Consider the following 25,880-nt stretch of genomic DNA (forward strand, 5'->3'; position numbering starts at 1 on the left):
CTTAATGCCGTTACCCAGTTGTGCGTGTTTTATACGGAACTCACGGCAGCCATTACAACCAAAGTTAATGACTAGAAAGAATCGCAGCACTTTATAAGTATTTATAAGTTATTATTATAGTAAGTAATTATTTATAAGTTATTATATAAGTAAATGTGAAAGAAAGTGTATATCTAACTTATGCAAACATCAAACTATGTAATCAAATATGTAGAAAACTTTAATTAAGTTTCATACTGGTTTACTACCAACAAGGCTGCAAGCAATCATTATTAAGTTGGGAGTTACTAGAAAAAAATAGGGTTGTAAAAGAAGGAAACGGTTGACAGAAGATTTAAAAAGTTGAAGGTTGTATGAGTCAGGAAAACATGAAGATAGGAAAGAGTTTCAAAGGGTTAAAGTATAGACGAAAAACTAGACGAATGAAAGTTTTTAGAGCATGAAAGGATAGATACAGTAAGAAAATGAGACATTGCTGAATGACGAGTCAAGCGAAAATAAGTTTTAGTTGATGGAACTAGAGATGATAGTTCTTTTGAGCAGCGTCCATGATAGTATTTGTATAAAAGAAAAAGAAATTCAATCTTACAACGACGGAAAAGAGGCTCAAGCTTAGCAGATAGAGTGGATCTAACTACGTTTACAACGCGGTTTTGGGTCTATACAAGAAGAGAAAGAGCATTATTAGATTAACCAACCCAAATATAACAACAATATTCCATAAAAGGGACGAATAAAAGATTTGCAGAGGTAGAGAATGGAATTGGGAGAGATAAAAATGGCAACCAAAATAAAAAGAAGCAACCTTAGCGGATGCTAATTTAGTAATCGGTTGTATATATATATATATATGGTTTCCATGAAAGACCAGTAGGAAACGATAATCCAAGAAGCCGTCAAAAAGAGAACTTAGTAGTAGGGTTGCCATTCATTAATATAAAAATATCGACAGTACTGCGATAGTTGTTTGCAATAAATAACTGAGTTTTGTAGAAACTAATATTTACAAGCCACTGAAAGCCCCAAACTGTTACAGAAGTAAGATCAGATTCAAGATCGGCTGCCTGTTCTAAGCGATCAAAAAGATAAAGCTTTTTGTTAAGACAGGCGTATAAAGTTGAATCATCAACAAATAGAGCTTCTTTAGATGTAAGATTGTCAGGAAGATAATGTAGAAAGAAGCAAAATAGGGCCAAGGATAAAGTCTCGAGGTACCCCAGAAGTTACTGAAAATGAAAAAGAGTGTTGGCCTTCGATGATGACTATAATAAAGCAATTTGAAAGAAACGGGTTAATAATCTCAAAAAACTTTTCCAGATACACCATATAAAACAAGCTTATGGAGAAGGCAAGCATGACAAACTTTGTCGAAAGTTTTAGATATTTAAAGAGCAATAGCTCTAGCCTTTCCACCCCCATCTAAAGTACAATAAAATCAAAATTAGTAAGACGAGCAACATGCTTTTAATGAAGATAAAGAGACCTAAGTTTTGATTTATTAGCACTACACCAAGCAATATTTGCATAGTTTAACCCTATGGGCATTTGTTTTTAAAAGTTACTTTCTAAATGTCTTTTAAACGTTTTTTAAACGTCTTTACGTGAGAATGTTTAGAAGACGTTTAAAAGACATTTAAAATAGAACTTTTAGCAACTTTATTACACAAGAATTCTATGTGATATTTCCAATTAAGATTTTCATTAGTATAGATTCCCAAAAAGTTTGGTAAATTACTCTTTTTATTAGAATTTTGTCAATAAAAAGTAATGATAAATCACAAAAGAGAAGTTTTTTTAAGAAACTGGATGAAAAAGTATCGAATTAGTTTTTTCAACCATTCAGAAATTTTTGTTAATTCGATATTCATATTTTGAAATAATGATGTAATGTTGTTATCAGATAAAAGGAGATTAGTATCATCTGCAAACATGAAAGCGATTAAGTTCGAAGCTTCATGTAAATCATTGATGTTAATGATAAATAGAAGGGGCCCAAGTATAGAACCTTGGGGAACACCACAGGTTATATTCAACAGATTGGATGAATCAGTTAAATTACTATAAACAAACTATTTACGGTTTTTTAAAAATTTTTAAGTAACAGTAAAACATTTGCTTTAATTCTATAACATTCAGGTTTTTCTGGGAATTTTGTGATCAATTGTATCAAAAGGTTTTGATAAATCTATGAAAACTCTCAACGTAAATTGAGAATTTTCAAAAGATTCAAAAATATTGTAAATGAATCGGATTATTGTGTGTTCTGTTGAGTTATTCTTTTTGAATTCGTATTTATTAACATATAGTATATTATTTAAAGAAAGATGATTATAAATTACGTTATATAAAATTCTCTCTAAAACTTTAGAAAAAACAGACGAAACAGAAATTGGGCTTTCGATAGAGGGGAGAGGAGATGTTGTCCGCCGCGCGAAGACGGCAAGTAAATTGGGGTGGAAATATTATTTCACATGATGCAATCTTGTAATTGTAAATTTTTATTAAGAATTTTTGTAAATAAAACGTTTCTTTTTATGATGTATGTCAATTAAACAGTTTATTGCAATACATTGTTTCTGAATTTAATTTCTTATTATTTTCCATCTAATTTACCAGCAAATTTATAAAATTGTTTGGGGTGGCCGGAGAAATTTCGCACGAGGGCAGCACTGCTTATAACTACTATCTATTTTTTCTTCTGCCCTAAGATTGTGCTTCTTTTATTAGATTACTAGTTTTATAGCTTATATATTATTTATTTTCACTTATATGGGAAATCCAGGCTTGCTTATATTTAACCAAAATTTTAATTTACAGCGATAAACCGTTGAAATATCAAATACACTATTGCTTTTTTTAATCCTCGCGTTTGTACAACTCCAATAATTTATGCAAACAATATTTCTAAAAATAATTTAAAACTCGCATATACCAAAAGCAGTTTAAGCATTTTCAAGGAACAATTTTGCATCAGATAGCAGTAAATGTGTCCAGAAACTGTTCTCCTCCTGAGATTTTTAAAATGTTTAAAATGTTTTATGTCTTTGTTTCACTTTTAAAAATTTAAGATACATTTGTCAAAAGTTTTGTTAAATGGTTGTTAAGTTTTTGAGACAAATATTTGAAATAGAGCTAAAAATAAACAACGACAACATTATTATAATATATGTATTAGTAAAATTAAAAAAGTGGTGTTATTTGAGTTGTTTTGTTTACAAATCGAACATAAACAAAAAGATTTGATAGTTTAAACTGCGGCGTTATCGAATTAACGTTGATGGGTGTCGATTTTATTTTTGGAACCTAATGAATAGCAGTAATTGTAATTGTAGTATTTACAGTCCATTATATTCAATTAAAATATATTATATTTTATGCAATTATACAACATTAAATATTATTATTACAATTATTATTGTTGTTATTATTGTTATTATCATTATTAATAATATTAATATATGTATATATATTAATACTGTATACATATTAACCCATATCAACATATATTAATAATATGCAACTACACACGCACACACACACACACACACACACACACACACACACACACACACACACACACACACACACACACACACACACATAAATTAGTATAATTACTTATCTAAATTTCTTCTACATGAAGAAGAAATTAAGATAAGTGTTTTTAAAAATATTTTATTGCTCTGTTCTTTAAGAACATTTAGCACTCTATTTGTATAATACATTAACTTATATATATATATATATATATATATATATATATATATATATATATATATATATATATATATATATATATATATATATATATATATATATATATATATATATATATATATATATATATATATATATATGTATATATATATGTATATATATATATGTATATATATATATATATATATATATATATATGTATATATATATGTGTGTATATATATATATATATATATATATATATATATACATATATATATATATATATATATATATATATATATATATATATATATATATATATATATACACATATATATACATACTTATATGTATATATATTTATTTATAAATAAAATTGTTAGTACTTTATATGATTAAATTGATTAATAAATTGTGACATGTTGGAAAAATGCATATATAGGATTTTTGAAGATAAGTTGCCAACAAATTGTTACAAATAATTTAAAATGAACACCCAGTGGAAAAATTTAGATAAATTACATCTCAATAAAGAACAGCTAATTATTCTGCAGCAGACATTGAATAAAATATTAGACACAAATTTATTAAATGAACCTAAATCAAAAAATATTGATAGTTCTACTACTTCTGATAAAGAGCATAGTATGAAACATGATTATGCATGCAGCAGGCAAAATACATATTTTAATGAAGGTGATTTTTGTTTATATTTTTTACTGTTTTAATTATATGTTCTTTGCTTGCATAATGTGTATACTACTTTTGTATATAAAAAAAAGCAAAGAAATTTTAAAGAAATTTAGACATGCACATATAACACAGCTATGTGGAAAATTATATATATACTTTATGTAAATACTTATAAGTGTACTTTGTGTACATACATTGTATATAGTTTGTTTACTCATTGTGTTTGTGCTTATATTGTGATAAATAATAATAACAATATAATTTATTATTACTTATAACTTTATTTAATTGCTTTACTTTTAGTTAATGTGGATGTTGAAGCTACAAAAAAACAGTATCAATATAAAGAAAATATTTCATCTAAATTATCTAGTGACATTAATTTTGAGTCTTCTAATTCAAAGAAAAATTTAAGTGCACAAAATAGTTTAAAAAAAGAAAATGCAAGTGTAGAAAAGCATATTAAAAAAAGAAATGCAAAAAAACAAGGCAATACTGGTGGTAAACTAATAAGATTTATGGAAAAACTGAAAATTAAAGACCTAAATGCCAAAGAATATAAAATTCTTTCTGAATTTAGTCATTATTTTAATCTAGCAATATTGTTTTCAAAACAAACATTTATAGTTTCGAAGAATGTAGTTTTCTTTTTTGGATGTTTGATATTAATGATTACTATTCTAGCACTGAAAGTATTGTGGTTTTTGGTAATCAATTTGCTTAGATTTATGATCATTTTTTTTATTCTTGCGTTAGCTTGGAGCAGTATAAAGTAAGTATAAATTTTACTATATATATGTGCCTATTATATATTTATTTATATAAGTAAATATATAAATAATGATTATATAGAACAGAGTTATTAAAACTACCAATGTGTGTATATATATATATATATATATATATATATATATATATATATATATATATATATATATATATATATATATATATATATCACCTTGACCCTTGATATATATATATATATCAACCTGACCCTTGGACTTAGGGTCAGGTAACTGCAGAACTCAAAGTGTTTGAGGTCAGCAAAAAATTGTCGACCTTGTTTCTATGTTTTATAGTAACCCCTTTATGTTAAATATTTTTTGCTGACCTGAAACCGACCTTTATCAGTTTGAGGTTGGCAATTTATTGCTGACCTCATTTTTCCTAATTCCCAGGGCTGATATATATATATATATATATATATATATATATATATATATATATATATATATATATATATATATATATATATATATATATATTTATATATATATATATATGTATTAATATTTATATATATTTATGTTAATAAACAAGATAAACTTTTAAAAATCATTTTATTAGTAAAAACAATACATGTTGCTACTATCACAAATCATCTTTAGTTAAATACAAATATTAAAAATTTGGCTTGAATACCTTAAAGGTGATAAATAAAACCAATACAAGGTTTAATTATCTCTGTACAAACTATTAATAATATAGTTACAATATACAATAAAATCTATAAAAATTTTAAGTCTTACTAAACAAATTATAGGAAATAATAAAATAATAGGTTAAAAAAGATATAACATATATATAGAAAGTAATAGTTAAACAGAAAGGGTCATTTAAACAAGTTTAATCTGTTTGTTCATTTTGTTTGTTTGGTTTTAATTATTCTATGAACATACTTTTTTAAGTTTCAACTCGAAATTATTAAATGCCAAATCTAAAATGGAGAAAAGTTTATAATTTAATTACATGAAACGATTTTTATTAGCATGATGATGTTTATAGATATGAGACTTTTTCTCACTCTTGTTACATTCAAATATCCGCATCTGGAGGTGACGATTAGTTTCTCCTATATAACAGGAGTTACATACTTCAAATATAAGTTTGTAGATGAACGATTTGAACTCTAGAAGAATATTATCTTAAGAAGAAAAGAATTTCAAAATTTCAAGTGAGGTAAACACTAATTTAACAGTTACCAAACAGCAATATCTTTTAGCAATTGAATTCAGTCTATCTTTAGTTGAATCTGATCTTTTTTCAAAATGGTGGCTTAAAATAAGACAAAGATTCTTTGATTTTTGGTTGTGGCATTATATATTATGGTATTATATATTGGTATTAATTTAACATAAATAAAGGTTATATATTTTTGAAATTAGCCAAGATATATACATGTTTCTTTGAAATACTTTGAGGAGGTTGTTGATGTTGGAATGAAACCTAAATTTAGTACTATTTATTTTAAATGTTGTATCGATTAAGCATTTGATAAGACTAACTTTGTATGAAAATGGAGTAAAATTATAAAAGTTAGTGTGAAGACCAGATAAGTTCTTTTGTAAAAAAATGAAGAATAAAGAATTTAATTTGTGTAGGATTATGTCTAAGAATTATATTTTTAAACTTACTTCTTGTTCCATAGTAAAATAAATAGAATTTTGTCTATTATTTATATAATTAAGAAAAAGATGCTCTCATTTTCTGACTGGAAAGCAGTGCAAATGTCATCAACATATTGTTTATAGAAATCTGGCTTTGCACCATTGTAATTTTTAATCCATTCATTATCAAAATGACCCATGAACAAATTAACAAGAACAGGTGCTAGTTGAAATGGTTATAACATCCATTTAATCATAAATTTGTCCTTTTTTAAAAAATAAATGCATGTTGAAATTATTTTATAAAGTCATTTTTACTAATTTTTTTTATTATAATAAGATTAATAATATTTATAATTAACTTTAATTATACTGAGTTATATAGTTAAAGTTAATTAAATATAATAAATAAATATTTAATTATATATATTTAAATTAACTGTGATTTCAATGGAAGGTTGGTAATATATTAGTTTGTCACATCATATGGTACTAAAAAATGTTTGCGGAGGTTGACTTGACTTATTTCTTTAACAAAGAATAAATCTTTTGTTCAAAATTCAGTGAGAATTAAAGGAGATAACAGATCTCTAGGAAATTTAACTAGTTGATAATTATAGATACTAATAGATGATATATATATATATAGGTATAAAGTTTATGGTAGTATATATTCATATATATATATATATATATATATATATATATATATATATATATATATATATATATATATATATATATATTAGGGAATCCAATTACGATTATCGATTACCCGAGTACCCGAGTAATTGATACTTTATAAGCAAGTTCCGAGTAGTCGACTACTCAAAATATTTTTTTCGAGTAACGAGTATAATATTTAAACAAAAAAATGTAAATATTGCACATTCATTTAACTATTAATCAATCGAGTATCGGTATTCTACCGTTTTTTCTTCTTTTACTTCTATAATAAAGTTGCTTAGCAACCGTTGATTTTTACCTAAGTTTCAAAAGTTTTTTTTTAACTAAGTTACATAAAATAAATAACATTTGTAATTTGAAGTTGTACGACGTAAAATTTGCAAGAAAGTGAAATATTTAAAAAAAAATTGTGAAATAAATAAAATAAATACTTAATTTTCTAATATATATAGCTGCATTTAGTAAGTGAAGTGTTTTGAGTAAAATGTACTAAATTTCAAGTAATAAATGCATATTTAAATATGTATAAATTTCAATTTTCAATTTTTATGCTGTGATTTTTTATTTTAGTGATTTATTTACATATACCCAGAAATGTCTTTGAAAAAATCAGAGGTATGGAAATACTTTACAAAAAAAGAGAAATCGGAGTCAGTTTGTAACATATGCAAATCTATAATTCAACGTCCGGGATCTAATACTACTGGAATGAATAATCATTTAAAATTACATAGCATATCTTTACAAAAAAGAAATTTGGGCGACACAAATGAAACTGATGCGTCTTCTTCGAAAAACACAAAATCAGTTGGAAATGGAATAATAAATTTCATAAGTCGAGAATCATTGAATGAAATATTGGCGAAATGTGCGACAAAAGATGGATTTAGCATCAAAGGAATTACTTCATCTGAAGCCATTAGGGGTTTCGTAGCAAGTCGTAGTTATAAAATGCCAAAAAGTGAAACAACGGTAATGAAATATATAATGGATTTTTATAAAGAAAAAAAAAGAAGAATTAATGGCATCGTTATTAGAGCAAAAAAAATCTGGAGAGAGATTCAGTATTACTGTCGATGAATGGAGTGATATAAACGTTAGAAGGTTCGTGAATATCACTCTTCATTCAGCAACAAAGCTACCTGTAGTCTTGGGTCTATCTGCAATAATAGGTTCTTGTGATTCAAATGCCACTGTCGATTTGGTAAAAGCAAAACTTAAAGATTATGGAATTGAAATGGATAATGATATCGTCGGATCCACACATGATGGAGCATCAGTCATGGTAAAATATAGGAAAAATATTTTACCATTTTCTCAGTTATGCTACAACCATGCTATACATCTTGCTGTACTTGATGTATTTTATAAAAAAAGTGGGAGTTTAATTACGAATGATGATGCGGTAATTGATACAAATTTCCAAGATGATGAGAATTTAGAATATGATGAAAATTTAGCAGATGATGATTGTGCTGAAACTACCGAACAAAATGATGAGGTAGCTGATGCATTTGCTTTTGATGGTAACTTTAATTTCCAAAATGATTTAGTTAGACAATTACCAATCTTTCGTGAAGACATTGGCAAAATTCTTGATGAAACACGAAAAATTATTAAATTTTTCAAATATTCTTCAGTTCGAAGCAGTGTTCTTGAAAAGCATATAATAGATCAAGAAGGCAAAAAGTTACGATTGCTACTCGATTGCAAAACAAGATGGAACTCAATAATACCAATGGTAAATCGTTTCATAAAAATATACGATTGTATACAAAAGGCTCTAATGGAATTAGGTCAGCAAAAATGTTCACAAAAAAATATCAAAGTTTTAGAAGAAATATCACATGTTTTACAACCGGTTGAGCTTGCTGTTAAAGAGCTCAGTAAAGATAATAATAATCTTTTAAAAGCTGAAGGAGTATGCATTTTTTTGCTAAACAAACTAAAAGAAACAAATACGCAGTTAGCCATGGAAATGTTCACTGCTTTGAAGAAAAGAATCGAAGAAAGACGAAATGAGGATGTTGTATCACTCTTGCGTTTTTTACAATCTGGAAATTATCCTAAACCAGAGATTACCTGCCATTTTACTTATTTAAAAAAAAGCTCTATTCATTTATTGGCTAAAGAAACCTTCAAAAGGCTGTTCAATGAAGATCCTGCAAACACACAGATGGATACAGAGTTAATAATTGAAAATGAAGAAATAATTTCAAATAATGGTTTGGTTTCAAATTATGATGAACTCCAAAAAACAATTGAATTATGACTGTTCCGAAAGAAAATAATGAGAGAAAGTCCACATTGGAAAAAGAAATGAAGTTGTGGGAGAAAGATTGTTCAGAACGAGGTGACTCTATTGGAAAACTTTTTACAGCATTATTGACAATACAACCAACGTCAACAGTAAGTGAAAGAGTGTTTTCGGTAGCTTCAGCTTTTGTCACAAAAACCCGAAATCAGTTAAAAATGGAAATGGTTGACAAACTTGTATTTTTAAAGTATTATTTTTTAAATAAAAAATAGATTTAAAACTAAAATTGTTGCATTTTATTTTAAATTTAATTAACACAACATGGTGTGGGTAAATTTTTTTTCCTTTACCCGGATACCCGGGTACCAGGGTAATTAAAAAAATAAATACTATAAAAAGAGTACAAGCCTGAGTAGAAGGTTTTCTAAAAATATAAGTCAGTCCATAATTTAAATCTGAAGACTTTTTAATATAGTTTTCTACTATAATCTCTTGATTAGCAGTAAACACTTGTTTTGCTGTATATTTACTTAAATACTTTAGTAATTCATCCTCATAGTCAATATTCTTTTGAGAGACTAAATTCCTTGAAAATCTTTTTAAATAATTTTGTTTAGTAAATGTTTTCAAAATATTTTTTATTTTACTCCTCAGTGTAGATCTTTTCACATTAAATATCAAAGTGGGTTATCATTCAGACAGTGAATTATTGAATACTAATAAATGCATTTGTTAAATATAAACAAATGCTGTTAAAAGATGAAATCTATTTTTTAAAGTAAACTAAACACGAAGGTTTTTAAATCAAGATATCATTAAACAATAAACAACACAAAAGTTTATGATTTTAAAATTGGAAAAGATTTTTTTATCATAAAAAAGTTACCTTTTATAAAAATAATTGGATTTTCTTCTATATAAGTACTAATGCTCATGAAGATGAATCAATATTTTTTTCCCACAATAACTTATCAACAGACAAAACATGCATAACAAATTCTAGTGGTAATTTTAAACATGCTGGGAAATATTTGCAAAGGTTGAATGTTCCCCATGGTCGAATGTTTGCCGTCTTCCCCTACACGGAAACTTACATCCTTGTTTGTTAAATCAGTGGATTGCTACAATATATCTCTCAGCTCTTAAATATCAGAGTGTTAACAGTGCCATGTTGTGCATGGATGGTGTTCCTGTTAATGATTTTGGTGTGCATATTTGAGGCCACATAAGGAGCCCTAAGTTATGACTTTAGGTTAATTAGCAGGGTTAAAATAGGATAGCTCATTGCTGTACTTTATCTATGAGTCAAATTCTCTTTAAATTTAAATCATATCAAAGTAACCCAATATTATATTAATGGGTTATGTTAATATATTAAACATAAAAAAACATCCCCACTACCTATCTGTTTTAGTATATTTTTTTCAAATATTCGTGGTCTGCGAAGCAACCTTCCATCCGTTGAATCTCATCTTTGCAAAATTCATCAGATTTGCTTGCTCTTTGTGAAAATAGTTTAAATTCCATGGTTCCTTCTTCAGATCTCAGTGTTGATGGGTAATATCCTTTGGTTTGCAAAGACTCCAATAGTCACATGCTTGGGGTATACATATGCAGACACAAATAAAAAAAAATCATAAAATGTTGGGTAGGTTAAAAGCTGAGGTACTTTTAGGGAGGTGGAGGGTACTCAAAAAGTGAAGGTGTGCGGGGAGGGTCAAAATAAAAGCGTGCGTACCTTATGGATAATCCTTTATTGGAGATAAAGGATTATCCATAAAGTAGCTCGTCACACTAAATTACTTGCCTCTAATACCACTGCACTAAAGCTTATAACTTCTGTATTTCTCAATCACTTACTCAGATAGTTAAGTGACTTGTTTTCCAAACCTAATCTCTTACATTTACTCCTTAATTTTTTGTCTTGTATCTGACCCTAGCTTGTGTTTAATTTTTTCTTTTTCTTCTTTAGGTGGTTCTGACCATGTAATGGCCTCTATAAATCTTTTATCTCATCCTATCATTGCACTTCTTACTACTTACTACTACCCTAAAGAGCTGACTAGGATTCTTTTCATAATTTTTTTTGTGACAGTCCTTGAGCTAATGTCTTTTCTCTCTCTGCTGATTAATCCTAGATAACCTTCTCAATCCAGGCAGGAATGGAAGCATTTATTCCTTCTCATCGGTTCCAAGTCAAGTCTTATTCTACTTCGTGGATTTCACCTTCTTGTGCAGCTGCTATATCTCATTGTAATTATTTTTTTATCTTTTTAAAAAAAAACAACTTTCTTAAGAACAAATGCCTGTTTTTTATTGCAAGAAATCAATGTAAAAAGGTGCTGTCTGATGCTAAGCTCCCTTATTCTCAGTTCACTAAATCTTGTATCTCAGAAGTTAAGCTGTTAAGCTCTAGAGACTTTTGGAAAATCTTCAACAGCGTCATTAAAAAAGGTAGGTCTAATATTCCATCTCTCATTCATGGGTTTGATCTAATTACCTGTTACAAGGATAAGACTGAAATATATGCAAAAAACTTTTCTTCTAATTCAAATCTTGAATCTTCCTTCCATTCCAGTTAAACAGAATAACTCATTGTTAGACATTTAAATTACTCCAGCTTCTGTTGCTAAAGTGATATCTCAATTAAACTCTTCTGCGGCTTGTGGTCCAGACAACATTCCTGCCATATTCCTACAAAAGTGTTATTCAGAACTCTCATCAGTTCTCTCTAAACTATTTAATAAGTCCTTGACTAATTCTTGTTTTCTTGCCTTCTAGAAAATGGCATCAGTGGTTCCAATTTTTAAAAACTCTAGTTAGCATTCTGACCACTCTAATTATTCTCTGATCAGTCTTCTATAATATCTTTTGTTAAGTGTAGTTATCTATATAATATATTATGATAAATTAACTTATTTTATAACAAAAGTGTTTCTTTGCATTAGTTTGTTTTTCTTCTGATCTATATTTTTTATTTTTTACTTGGTATAAAGTAACTGACCAATAACTAAAATTATTTGATGAACAATATAAATATTACCTAAAAACATTTTTTTTTGTTATTTCATTCTTTAAACTAAAGAAAAGAGTAATTTAAAAAAAAAAAAAATCAAAGCCGAAGGTTTTTTGGCCAAAATACATTTTTTTTACAAAAAGAAACAAAAACCAACAAGGTACGACTCAAATCTCTCTCGAAATATGTTTATTTATTAAAAAAAGTTTTTATGCTGTCCTTTTTTATTGATATAAAAATTTATTGATTATTAATATGATTATTATTATTTCAAAGTCGTCTGGGTGTTAGCCAGGAATATATTTTTTACAGTGTTTTTGCAATATTGGGAATATTTGTTATTGTTCACAAAGTATTACAAACTTGTATAAAAATTGCTCTATTACTTAAAAAAAGCAGTGTATGCAGAATACGCTGTGCCATGGGGCTGGCTAATATATATATATAATATATATATATATATATATATATATATATATATATATATATTATATATATATTACTGTTTATACTATATATATATTACTATTTATACTATATATATATATATATATATTACTATTTATAGTATATATATATTACTATTTGTCAGTCAATGTATGTACTGAAGCCCCCGGCAGCAGGCTATTTCAGTATGATGCCACATTGCTCACCTAAATCAGCAGTATAAGATATATATATATATATATATATATATATATATATATATATATATATATATATATATATATATATATATATATATATATATATATATTTATATATATATATATATACAGGGTGGTTATGCCTCCTAATAAATCCTAAAATATCCTAATATTTAAAGAACCTCCTAAAAAGACCTAATTCCCCAAAATTATATTTGAATTTTAAAAATGCTTTTAAAATCTCCTAATCTAAATTTTATTTTTTAAATTTGAAGTTTTCTTTTGAACATTTAACTTAAACTTTTAAATTTTTTATTCAAATTTTTGAATAATATTTAAATTTCATAAAAAATTTTTCAGAATTCTCCTAAATAATCCTAATTTTTTTATTCGTTTTTCCAAGTTTACTGGTAAAATCTCCTAAAAAATCTTTAAAAATCTCCTAAAATCTCCATATATCTCATTAATTCTTATATTTTTTTAACACAAAATATTTATGGGCGCTCTTTATATATATATATATTTATATATATATATATATATATATATATATATATATATATATATATATATATATATATATATATATATATATATATATATACTATAGCATATTTATGTGAGCATTTGCTTACTTTTTTTGCTTATCTAAATTGATATAGCTTTCTTAGAAAAAAAAGAAGAAAACTAAGAATAATGAATGAAAAAATTCCTGCCCCATCCCGAACCCTCAGTCGATGTAGCAGTACTCCACTGCGAGTCAGGCTATTTGTCAGGTGATGTATGATATATATATATATATATATATATATATATATATATATATATATTATATATATATATATATATATATATATATATATATATATATATATATATATATATATATATGTATATATATATGGGCAATTCCACGTAAAAGGAAAGAAAAAATTAAATTTATTTTCCAACTATTTAAGAACTTTTAAGAAAAATGTTTATTAAAAAAATCATTTTATCATACTACAACATACTTTTAAAGTTGTAATGGTTATATGAGCATTTTTTGATGTTTATATATAGTCATGTTATGAAGTATTGAAAAAAGTTTCAGTGCTGTTTTTTTAAATAACTTTTACTTCTAAGTTTGACTAAAAGGCAAAATTAAACATGTCTATAAGAAAAACATAGGTCTATAAGAAGAGCATATTAATGAAAACAAGACATTATGACCTTCACAAAAAAAATTCCAAAAGCTTTTTCTATGCTTCGTATCAAACTTTTTAAAACTACAACCATGGTAACCATGGTAAAAGTAAAGATACTCATACATATTTTATCATTGTTTCAAAAAAAACAACATTAAAGTGCTTTAGATCATCATTTCAACATATACTAACTAACTAAGTATGTTATGACAATCACAATATGTTTGTTTTTCCATAACGGCTTCTTGACTTTAAAAAAAGTTTAATCATGAATGATTTAATTCATTTCAAACAATTTGCATCATTTAAATCAAGTTATAATATAAATCAATTTTGTTTATTGTTTAATATGCTGTTTGTTTATTCATTTTATTACTAAACTTGTTAAAGCTTTTTTTGAAACTATGAGTAACTAATTTCAAAAAATTGATGTAAAGAATTTTTTTTTTTTAAATAAAAACTTTTAACAAAAAAGCATTTTTTTTTTTTTGATTAACAAAAAGGCTAAGAATGAAAAAAAACTTGATTTCAATACTAACGTCAGTCTAAATTCTACGCAAGACAATTCTTATAACTGCAAATTGTCAATGAGAAAGGCATTAAACAAGTATTTATTATATTAACATATATTTTTTAGTATAATTGCTTACACATAGTTAGGGTTCTTTTATATCAAATAACATTTTTAGGACAAAACAGGCTCTTCCAAAGTCTCCAAATAAAAGATGAATTATTTTAGAGCAGTTTGGTGCTGAATATGGCCTATAAAAACACATCAAGTTCATTTCACACCAGAAGAAATTGAAAAAGTAAAAGTATCTTATGAAAGAGAAGATATATCAGTTATGTCTCCTGGAAGAAAAGATTGAATGAAAATCGACAGAGGAAAAGTTCAAAAGCGCTACTTAGTTATGAGTTTAAAGGAGCTGCATCAACTGTATTGTGAGGAGAGTGCTAGCAAAGCAATTAAATTGAGTAAGTTTGGTGAATTAAGGCCTACATACATTCTTATGTGCAAAGATACACCACTTGAAACATGCGGTTGTATTTATCACAGTAATTTTACTTATTTGTGTGCTGCTTTGGCAAGTAAAATACCTTTTCAATTGTATTGCAATAAATGGTTAGAAAATTATGTATTGTGCAAGCCCCCAAGATACCAATGTTGGATAATGAAATTGTGCTGTGATAGTAAACTATTGAAAGTTTCTTTGCCTGAAAACGGAGACATGGATACCTTAATCACCTATAGTTGGTGGATTAAAGAAGATCATCCCTGTATACTCAGTCAACATAAAAAAACATAAAAGGTATTTTTAAATATTTCCTCGACTATTTACCAGAGTTTACTGAGCATCATCTTGCTAAGCAATCTAAGCAATACCGCAGTCAAAAAGAAAATCTCAAACCAGACCAAATTTCGATACACTTTGATTATTCACAAAACTATACATGTGATTATCAGGATGCTGTCTAAGCTGCTTATTGGTCACAATCAACTATTACCTTGTTTACAATTGTAATCTATCGTTACCAACTAGAGCCAAAATCAGTTATAATAATATCTGACGATAATGATAAAACAAAACGCGTCACTACTAAATACTTAAGTGAAATACTTGACCTCTATTGCATTGATTGTATAAAAAAAGTTATATTATGGAGTGATGGTCCATGCACTCGGGTTAAAAATAGATACATGGCCAAATTCATACAACATGGTTCTGTGAAATATCATTTTCAAAGAGTAGAGTGGAATTTTTTTTGCTACCTCTGATGGTAAAGGAGCAGTTAATGGAGTAGGAGGGTCATTAAAGCGATTTGTTTGGAACAGCGTAAAATCTCGTGAAGTGGTTGTCTTAAACGCTAAAGACTTTCTCTTAGCATCAAATGGGTGAAAAACTTATGTTAGACTTATCAACACAGATAATATTAATCTAAGGTGGGCCTTAATAGCTGATAAAATAGAAGAAGCGACAGCTGTTACAAATATTACCAAAATGCATTTCTGGCAAGTAAAAAATAGAAAGTTTTTGGTTTCAAAACTCTCTAATATTTTGTAATGGGGTTGCAGAACAGTTTTAAAATTTAAATATTAGTAAAAAAAATTTACTTGTCTAAGATAATTTTTTGCTATATTAGCTTCCCGGCTCCGCAAAACATTTGCAAGGTGTATGAAAGTACATACTTCTAGATATTGAGTTGTACTAAATAGAGTTAATAAAACAAAAAAAACAGGGAGCATAAATAGCATTAAGCATTTGTTGCCTACTCCAAATTAAATGATCCCAGTAATGAAGAACCATCATGGATAACCTTAATAATGTTAAAATTCATATTTTTTAACATAATTTAATCGGTTTTTATAATCATTCATCTTTTTTTATGTCATTCATTGCGTTATTTGTTGTTTTTCTTTTTTGGCTTTTTCGTTACCACCGTCACAGTCACGACTTTCATGACATAAAACTTAATAAAATTCTTGGAAAACTTCAAGCAAGTAAGTTCAATGTGTAGTTAAAGAACACAGCAAAGGATTTTTTTTTTCACTGTGGAGATGGCTGCATAAAGATTGATAAAGTTTATTTTTGATGATAAAGTTTAGATTTGTCAAAAAGTAAGCGTTACGACCGTCACACTATGTTTAGTTGATTTTTCAAATAAATTGAACACTTGAATGATTTGATTTTTGCATACTAAATTATATAATAGTATTTAACATTTCTGGAAATTTTCATGGAAATACCATTCTTGGTTAATTTTTAATGGCTAAAAAAGTGTCAAATGTTATGACCGTCAGTTGCGTGGAATTGCCCATATATATATTAAATTTTTTACACAAGTGTTTAGCTTGACTTGTGATTGTTAATAATGATGTCTATTTGACTGTTTTAAAAGAACAGTCTACATAATGTTATATAAAAATTAATGTTTTAGTAACAGTAAAATTTGATATAACAGGTAATTGCTATATTTTTATTAAAAATATTGATAGTTGATAAGTTTTAAATTTAAAAGTTCTAAGTTTGTTTTTCTCAATAAATCTTTAGAATTAACCATCTTTGGTGTGTTATAAATAACAAGTTTGATATATGGAGTAAAATGAAAAAGTTTTTTTCAGCATCTTTAAACTTTACAGAGTTATTAATTGGCATTGATTTGCGTAAGTTTGTAAAGACAAAAGTGGCTGATAATGAAGATGCTTTTACTGGTGTACTTCCGAGTACATCGAAAGAAGCTATTCAATATCTACTGAAGCAAAAAGAAAATCGACCTTTTAAGTGAGATTTTTCATATATAGTTTTATGTTTTTAGTGGTGTGAATATTTTAACACTGCTGTGAAACTTTTATAGTGGTGTGAAACTTTTATAGTGGTGTGAAACTTTTATAGTGGTGTGAAACTTTTATACTGCTGTTATAGTTCAAGTTTTTTGTTTAATACTTTTGTGCTACTGTTATTGTTTAAAGTTATTCTTTTGTGCTACTGTTTTTATTTAAAGTTATACTTTTGTGCTACTGTTTTTATTTAAAGTTATACTTTTGTGCTACTGTTTTTATTTAAAGTTATACTTTTGTGCTACTGTTATTGTTTAAAGTTGTACTTTTGTGCTACTGTTATTGTTTAAAGTTATACTCTTGTGCTAATGTATTATTTAAAGTTTTTACTTTTGTGTATAATAGTCACGTTAGGTACAGCATACCACCTTTTAGTGGCCATGCACCACAAGTCTATGTGTGTATTGTGCTCACTTTATGCTCATGTGGGAGTATGCCATTATTAGTAATGACACATCAATACTAATATAACTTATAATAACTTGTTAAGACTTGTTTAAACAAAAGCTGGTTTAAAGAAATAAATATTTTGGATCACCAAGCTTAAGTATTTTGCTTGCCTACCAGCAAATGGTTGTTATAAAAATCAAATGTAGTTAAAATCATATCTATTTCAATCATTATCCCACAAAATCACTTACTAATTGTGCACAAGTACAACTTTTAATAGATGATAGCAAGTCTGAATGAATGATTGCTGCACATTTTAAGATCTATAAAACAACTGTTCATGATATCATTCAGCTGATTAAGTAAACAGGTGGCATCAATCTAGGAAAATGCTGCGGTTAATTGATGCCATGCAAAGGAAAGGAGAAAATATTTGATCATATCATGGTGCAAAGCCATGCTTTTTTTTTTTTTTTAATATTTCTGTTGTTTTAAGTTTTGTAAAGATCATATAGATTGGACTGTTTAAATATTGGCAACATGTCATGAACAATGTTTCAAATTAGAAAGTTTAAGATTTTCATACAAAACATGACAACTTGACAAGCAAAAATTATAAAGACACTGGATTAAAAAAATCCAGTTAATGTTCTTGTAAGTGGCTGGGCAATTCGCCTGATTTAAATGCGATCAAAAACTGTTGGGTAAAATTAAAAGCAGCAGTTTCTAAACCTCATTAATAAATATTATAAAAGTATAAAAATGTGGTGTTATAAATTTATGCATAACACTGTGAATTGAACTGGACCTAGCTTAAAGGATTAAGTTTCTTTCGATGTCAAAAGAGTCATCATCCATCCCTCCATCCAGCTTGCAAAGGAAAACTCTGAAGAGAAAAAGCATGTGTGACTCAGTATTTAAAAGTTGATGACTGAAAGAATATTTTGCTCTTTCAAAATGCTTTTATGTTAGTTAAAACGATACAATGACTATTACATTTTCATATTTTGTGATTGTTATTTCTCATTTTATTAGGACAAATATTTTTTTAAAATTTAATGCAAGCAGGAATTGTTTTTGAAAAACCAAGTCAAAATTAAAATTACAATATCTCAGAAAGCAGTCAACATTTTTGGCTGAAATTTTGAATTTGTTTTTTCTTAAATAATAACCTCAATAAACTGAGTGATTTGATCTGGAATTACTTGTGTTTTTCAAATACAGTATTAAATTAAAGAAATTTTATTCATTATTAAATTAAAGAAAATTATCAAAAGTTGTTGAGACCATTTTTGTAAGCAAAAACTCTACCCGCTATTATCTCAAAACTATGAATATTAAGTTGGATTATTTTGGTTATATAATATTTTTTTAATTTTTTGAAACATTTTTAAAAATCTAGCGTTCTGGGTTGTGTTCAAGAAAATGAAATATACAGTTTAAGTATTTGCTGCTTGAAGGCAAATCGTATTATAAGAATTATAAGAAGCGGTTTGTTTTAAAGTTATTTGACGTGTTTTGTTTTTGTGCAAGATAAGTTTTTTCTTCAAATACCGATTATTGCTGTGCTAAAAGTATAAAGTTTTATGTTTATTCTGATAAATTATAGAGATATATATCATTATAACAGAATATTAGTGGAGCATATAGATATAACCTCAGTTTTTTTATGTGGCATTATATTTGAATATGGCTATTGTTGTGTGTGTGTGTGTGTGTGTGTGTGTGTGTGTGTGTGTGTGTGTGTGTGTGTGTGTGTGTGTGTGTGTGTGTGTATATATATGTATGTATATGTATATATATATATATATATATATATATATATATATATATATATATATATGTGTATATGTATGTGTGTGTGTATATGTATGTGTGTGTGTATATGTGTGTATATATGTATATATATATATATATATATATATATATATATATATATATATATATATATATATATATATATATATATATATATATATATAATAAATGTTTTTAGGACTCTTTGCGTTAGTACAACAGCTTCAGGTGAAATGATTCGCTCAAATTACAGAGCAATTGCTCGTTTGGTGCACCCTGATAAATGTGATGACCCTTCAGCAGCAGAAGCTTTTAAAAGTATTTTTTTTGATTTATCAATTTTGCATCTTTAGAATAAATTGTCTAAAATTATATTCGTTGTTTTTTTCTCATTTGTTTGTAATTTTTAGTTCTAGATGCAGCTTTCAAAAAAATATATGATGAAGACTCTCGTTGCAAACAAAGCGAAAAAGAAGAAATGGAACGACAACATGAAGAATTAAATCGCCAGTTTGAAAACTCTGAATTAAAAAGTTTTATTGATAAACTTATGAATACAATACCTTGTACCAGTTGTGGCGGACAACACCGGAAAACATTGCAAGAAAATAGAAAACATACTCAAGGTAGGTACTGTGGTGAGTGCAAGGACCATCATTTAGCAAGCGATGGTGATGTATGGGCTGAATCAAATTCATTTGGTGTTTCATGGATTTGCTATGCGTGTTTTAATAACCAAGTGAGTTGATCAATGCTTTAATGTTGCATTATTTATGTAATGAATCATGTATTTATTACATAAAATTGAATTATTGTAACCTATATTTTATTTCCACCTACTGTATGCATTTATACTACATATAAATGTTTATAGTAATGAGACCAAGGTGTCACTGGATTGCTTTTTGTGGTATTTTAAGTGTTTATTTAAAAATCTTTTAAGATTGTTAAATAAACACTTATTCATCTGATAGTCGTTAGGTTTATATTTTTTCTTCCAGTAACTTCAAACTCTAATAGTGGTTGCTTGCAGCATTGTTGGAAGCATAGATGTTAAAATAAAAAAAGTAACTCAAAATTAATTTGTAATAATTAATTTAGTACTTTGAAATAAATTAGTAAATATAAATATTTGTAAGTTATTTCTTACATATCGTTGATCATTATAAGCTGTGAATCCCTATAGATGCAGAGAAGTTATTAAAATCTAAATAGTACACAAGAATGTTCTCGCAAAGTAAAAAATTGAATATGAATTAAATTTCTTGATAACCTAAATAAAGATATACAGTTACCAAATATAAATATTTGGTAACTGTGTATCTTTTCACTGTAGGCTAGCTAAAGTTATTAAAAATGTTTGCAAAGTGAAGAACTTTTCAGCAGCTAGTTAAAGATATTTCAAAAAACTATTTTTACTTTACAATATATGTTTTGATTTGTGTGTTTGAATTAGATTTATGTAAATTGGAATTAATTTGAACACATTCTGAAATATAAATTTATAACAAAATTTATATATCAGTGTCATGCTTTACAATTAGGCTGCCAATAAAATACATGTTTGTGCAAAATTGCAATTAATAATGTTTTTATAATGGTTTTGAAAAATCAGCTTAAGTGAAATTTTGTTTCTTAAATGTTTTAACTGTTTCTAATGAACTTTTGTATTTGAACTTTATTATTTCATATATTTAGATTATTTCTAACAATTATATCACCGTACCGTGCTCAACGGTACCGTGTTCAACTTGTTTCTCCGCGCAGCGGCCTTGTTTGTCAAGGTTCGTGTTTCGGAGTTATAGAGTTGAGAGAGGGTTTTAACTACAATTAAGTAGCCTCCTCGTCTGTAGTGGCCTTCTGAGCCTTGGGGAGGTGAATTAACGAAGAAAGAAGAAGAAGAATTTAATCTGAAAAATTAGTTTTTAGAACTGGAAAAAATAATTTTTTTTAGTTGAATTTTTCTTTGTAAATTTTTTACTCAACTAATAAATCAAAGTTTTTGTTTAACAGATTTATGAACTAACGGAATGGGCTAAATGTAACAGATTGCATCAATCGCTTCAAGTCAATACGCACCAAGTATATTGCAGACTTGGCAGTGTGAATTTGAAACAACAAAATAGAAAAAAGTTTCGTGAAACTGAAAGGTAACTCATGTTTGTAAACCTATTTAATAGGGGAGAGTGGGGTTACACTGACTTTTTTTAAAAGCATAGGATTTTTTAAAAAAGCATAGGATTTGAAAGAAAAATTAAAATAAATTAATATAAATAAAGTTATATTTTTTTATCCCACTCTCACCAAAAGTTACTTTTATTAACTTGATACATTTATATCACTTTTTATTAATTAATAATAAACATGAATACATATAATACATATAAGTATATATGGATATACTTTTAAAAAATACTCTTTTGGAAAATGATAAACTTCTGCATATCTGTCATTTGAATATAAACCTTATAATCATGTTACATTTACATATATGTTATTCATATACATAAATTACATATATTCAGATTATATATATACCTGGATTTTCATATTTACGATGAAAATTTTTGTTAAATAATAATGGGTTATATTTAATCGGGACAATAAAAATTAATTTTGCTATTTTTTCAGTTCTAAAATGTTTAAAGTGAATACTGAAATGATATATGTGGTTTCAAATATAATTTTTTGAATATATGTAAAATATATATGTAAAATAAATCACGTAGATATTAATTATTTCAAGTTACCATTATAATCGTTTTTAATTGCTATATTAATTATTTTTGTTGACCGGATTAATTATTTTTATTGGCCAAAAAGTATCCACTTATTTAATATCCTAATAAAATTGAATTGTCATCAAATTTATGTCATTAAATTAATGTCATTTTTTTATCTAAAAAACAAAAACATCTTTATTGTCCAAAATATTTGTCCTATCATTGTGATAATGCAAACAGAGTTCAAATTAAAATTTTAGATATCTTCTTCATTGTTTTCAAACATTAATGCTGAACCAAACAATTAACAGTTAAAACTGTTCAAGGATAATTAAATCTTATTTAAATAGAAATTCCAAATATTCTTGAACTTAAATGAACTACAATCTATTCAATTATTAAGAAATATCCTACTGAAAATAGGTTTTCTGAATGGAAACAATTTATCACAAGATGTTCGTCTTGTGATAAATTGTTACTTGAAAACTTTCGAACGGAATATATTTAAACGTAAAGCAAAACTATTTGAAAATATTCAAAATGGTGCATTAAATATTACTAGCATAAATTCCAATAGTTATTTTGGGCACATGTTTAGGTATAGGATTCCATGTTCAAGAAAAGTATCAATTATTGATGAATAAACTTACATTTGGATTGTTATTTTTTAATAAGTGATTATTTTCAATTACAATATTTTTATCTTGATAATTTTATTGTTTAAAATTTAGTTTGCATGCAAACTAAAAATTTGTATTATTGAAAATAATTTAAAAAGAATTTAACTGTTTTATTTTATATTAATTAAAATATTCTTAGTACTGTTGAAATTGAATGCAATATTGTCAAAATTAAATGTGACATAGTAGAAATCAAATGCAATTGTGTGGAAATTGATTGCAGCAATTTCAAAATGTATTGATACAATGTCAAAATTGAATGATACAATGTTGAAATTAAGTGGGAAACTCTGTAATGTTATAAACTTTCATTTGGTCATGGAAAAAAATGTGGAATTCCTAAATTTTCATTAAAAGTCATGGAAGGTTCATGGAACTTTTTAAAAAAGATCTTTATTTTTTCTACTATTGATATTTTTAAGGTATTTGTACAGAAAAGTAATATTATGTCTAGCCTTAGACCTTTTTAAAAAAGTTATTATTGCAGTTTTAATTTTGATATCATTTTATTGCAACCAGTCAGATCACAAAATGCAGTTGCAATATGTGGGTTTTTAAAAATCAAAATGGTAAGAGAAGAGAATATAGAAATTTGTCATCCAATACAATGTTTGTGTATTTTTTGATTGTTTAAAAGTATAATGAACTCTCTTCATATTTATCTTTATATTACACCCATATATGATTTATGATGGGTATCATATATACTGTATATATGTATGATATATGATGGGTATTTATCACGTATGTATGATTTATGGTACTCATAATAAGATTATTCCATAAACTTGGTTTTCAAATTTTTAAAATAAGTTTAATTGAATGCTGAAAAAGCACATTTACTCTATATGGTTCAAAATTTATTCTTAAGAATAAAATACCTAAGTTCTTATAAAGAGTAATATTCTTTAAGGGGCGTATGGAGAAAAACCATCATGCCTAAATGATTATATTCGGACAGGGGGGATGAATTTGAGCTCGTGTTCATATAGAAAATAACATCTCACTCAAGTATTCTTGAACTTAAATGAACTTAAAAGACATTTTTAAGGTCACATGGTGTTTGTTTACAAAAAATCATTTTTAAATTTAAAGACTAAAAATAAGTTTAATAAAAAATTTGATATACAAAAAATTATTTAATAACTTTGAACTTTTACTATATGCATATTAAAAGTTTGATAATATTGTGTGTTTTGCAATTTAAATATTACAAATAATTTATAACTGACTAACAAAAAAAAAGACAAATATTAAAAATTTATAACCATGAGTTTTAAAGGAGAGGCGAGATCTCCGTAGTTTTTTTATCTTGGTTAGGCAAGGTGATTTTTACCCATATGAATACCCACTAAGTTCAGAGACTTTTTTTAGAAAACTTTAATTTTCAATGTTTATACTTTTTATTTTTTAGTTCTGATTCATTAAAAGCAAAACATAAAAAAGGAAGAAAAAATAGATAAAAATCTGAAGTTTCAATTACTTTGTGGAGTTATCCAACAAAGGACTAATAGCTAACCACGAACAAACAAGAAGCCGACCAGTTGATCTCATTAGAAAATGTACAATTCTGTATATATCAAATTGAGAACTTCAGCATCATCTTATTTCACTTTCAGAACTAGTCTTGTTTACTGTATTTGATTGCTACATTGCTACAGCTGCCTAAATTGTGTATAAAAAACACTACCATTAAATTGATAAAGTGAAATGAAATTTTTTATCAAGATTTTAGAATATGTTTTTCTTTTTATCTTTTTTATGGATTTAGAAATAGGTGGTTGAGATGGATCCAAATATAAAATATCTATAAACAAAATATTTGTTGTTTGAAAAATGGAGTGCTCTTATAGATTTTCAAATCAAATTTTAACGATGCTTGATTCAATTCTAATTGTCTGCTTAAATGATTGTTTGAATAACATATTATAAAGATGTTTTGGGTTACTTTGTATATAGAAAGATATTTCATCAATGAATACATTAATAATATAAATATATTTAACATCAACTATTATTTTTTATTACAAGCTTAATAGCTATTTTTATTGATAAGTAATTTGTATGAAAAATATTATTTTTTTGTGTCTTTTTATATCTAAATCTTGTTGTGCTCTCTTTTCATTCTTTTTATTCAATTTTAAATTTTAAAGTAATTCTGAAGATTTTTCGATTTGTTAAAATGTTTTTTTAAAATATGTATTTGTCAATATTTTCAGTTTTTTTTTTTGAAACAACAATTGAAAGTTTTTTTTGTATTTTTTATCGCTATTTTAACTATAAAATATATCTTAATATGGAAGCAAATAACACCATGAATAAATGACATTGAATAAGAGGCCAATATCGAAATTAAAATAGTTCATTAAATGATGAT

The 25,880-nt window shown here is 26.3% G+C and overlaps 1 protein-coding gene across 1 annotated transcript; it reads left to right on the forward strand.

Moving 5' to 3' along the window:
- Positions 1-4,085: 4,085 nt before the first annotated feature.
- Positions 4,086-25,752, forward strand: LOC101236616 (uncharacterized). Its single transcript, XM_065801008.1, has 7 exons — positions 4,086-4,395; positions 4,696-5,164; positions 17,627-17,857; positions 20,300-20,418; positions 20,511-20,839; positions 22,114-22,250; positions 24,918-25,752. Exons 1-7 carry the CDS (start codon positions 4,188-4,190, stop codon positions 24,964-24,966), a joined length of 1,542 nt encoding a protein of 513 aa, XP_065657080.1. The 5' UTR covers positions 4,086-4,187; the 3' UTR covers positions 24,967-25,752.
- Positions 25,753-25,880: the final 128 nt, after the last annotated feature.

The sequence above is a fragment of the Hydra vulgaris genome, chromosome 07, assembly GCF_038396675.1.
Source record: "Hydra vulgaris chromosome 07, alternate assembly HydraT2T_AEP".
NCBI lineage: Eukaryota > Metazoa > Cnidaria > Hydrozoa > Anthoathecata > Hydridae > Hydra > Hydra vulgaris.

What these genes read in the sequence shown, in the direction of transcription:
- LOC101236616 (XM_065801008.1), top strand. Translation starts at nt 4,188, where the DNA reads ATGAACACCCAGTGGAAAAATTTAGATAAATTACATCTCAATAAAGAA. An exon ending in AAAGAAAATCGACCTTTTAA is followed by an intron (nt 17,858 to 20,299) that starts GTGAGATTTTTC and finishes AAATGTTTTTAG; the next exon opens with GACTCTTTGCGTTAGTACAA. An exon ending in ATGCGTGTTTTAATAACCAA is followed by an intron (nt 20,840 to 22,113) that starts GTGAGTTGATCA and finishes TTTGTTTAACAG; the next exon opens with ATTTATGAACTAACGGAATG.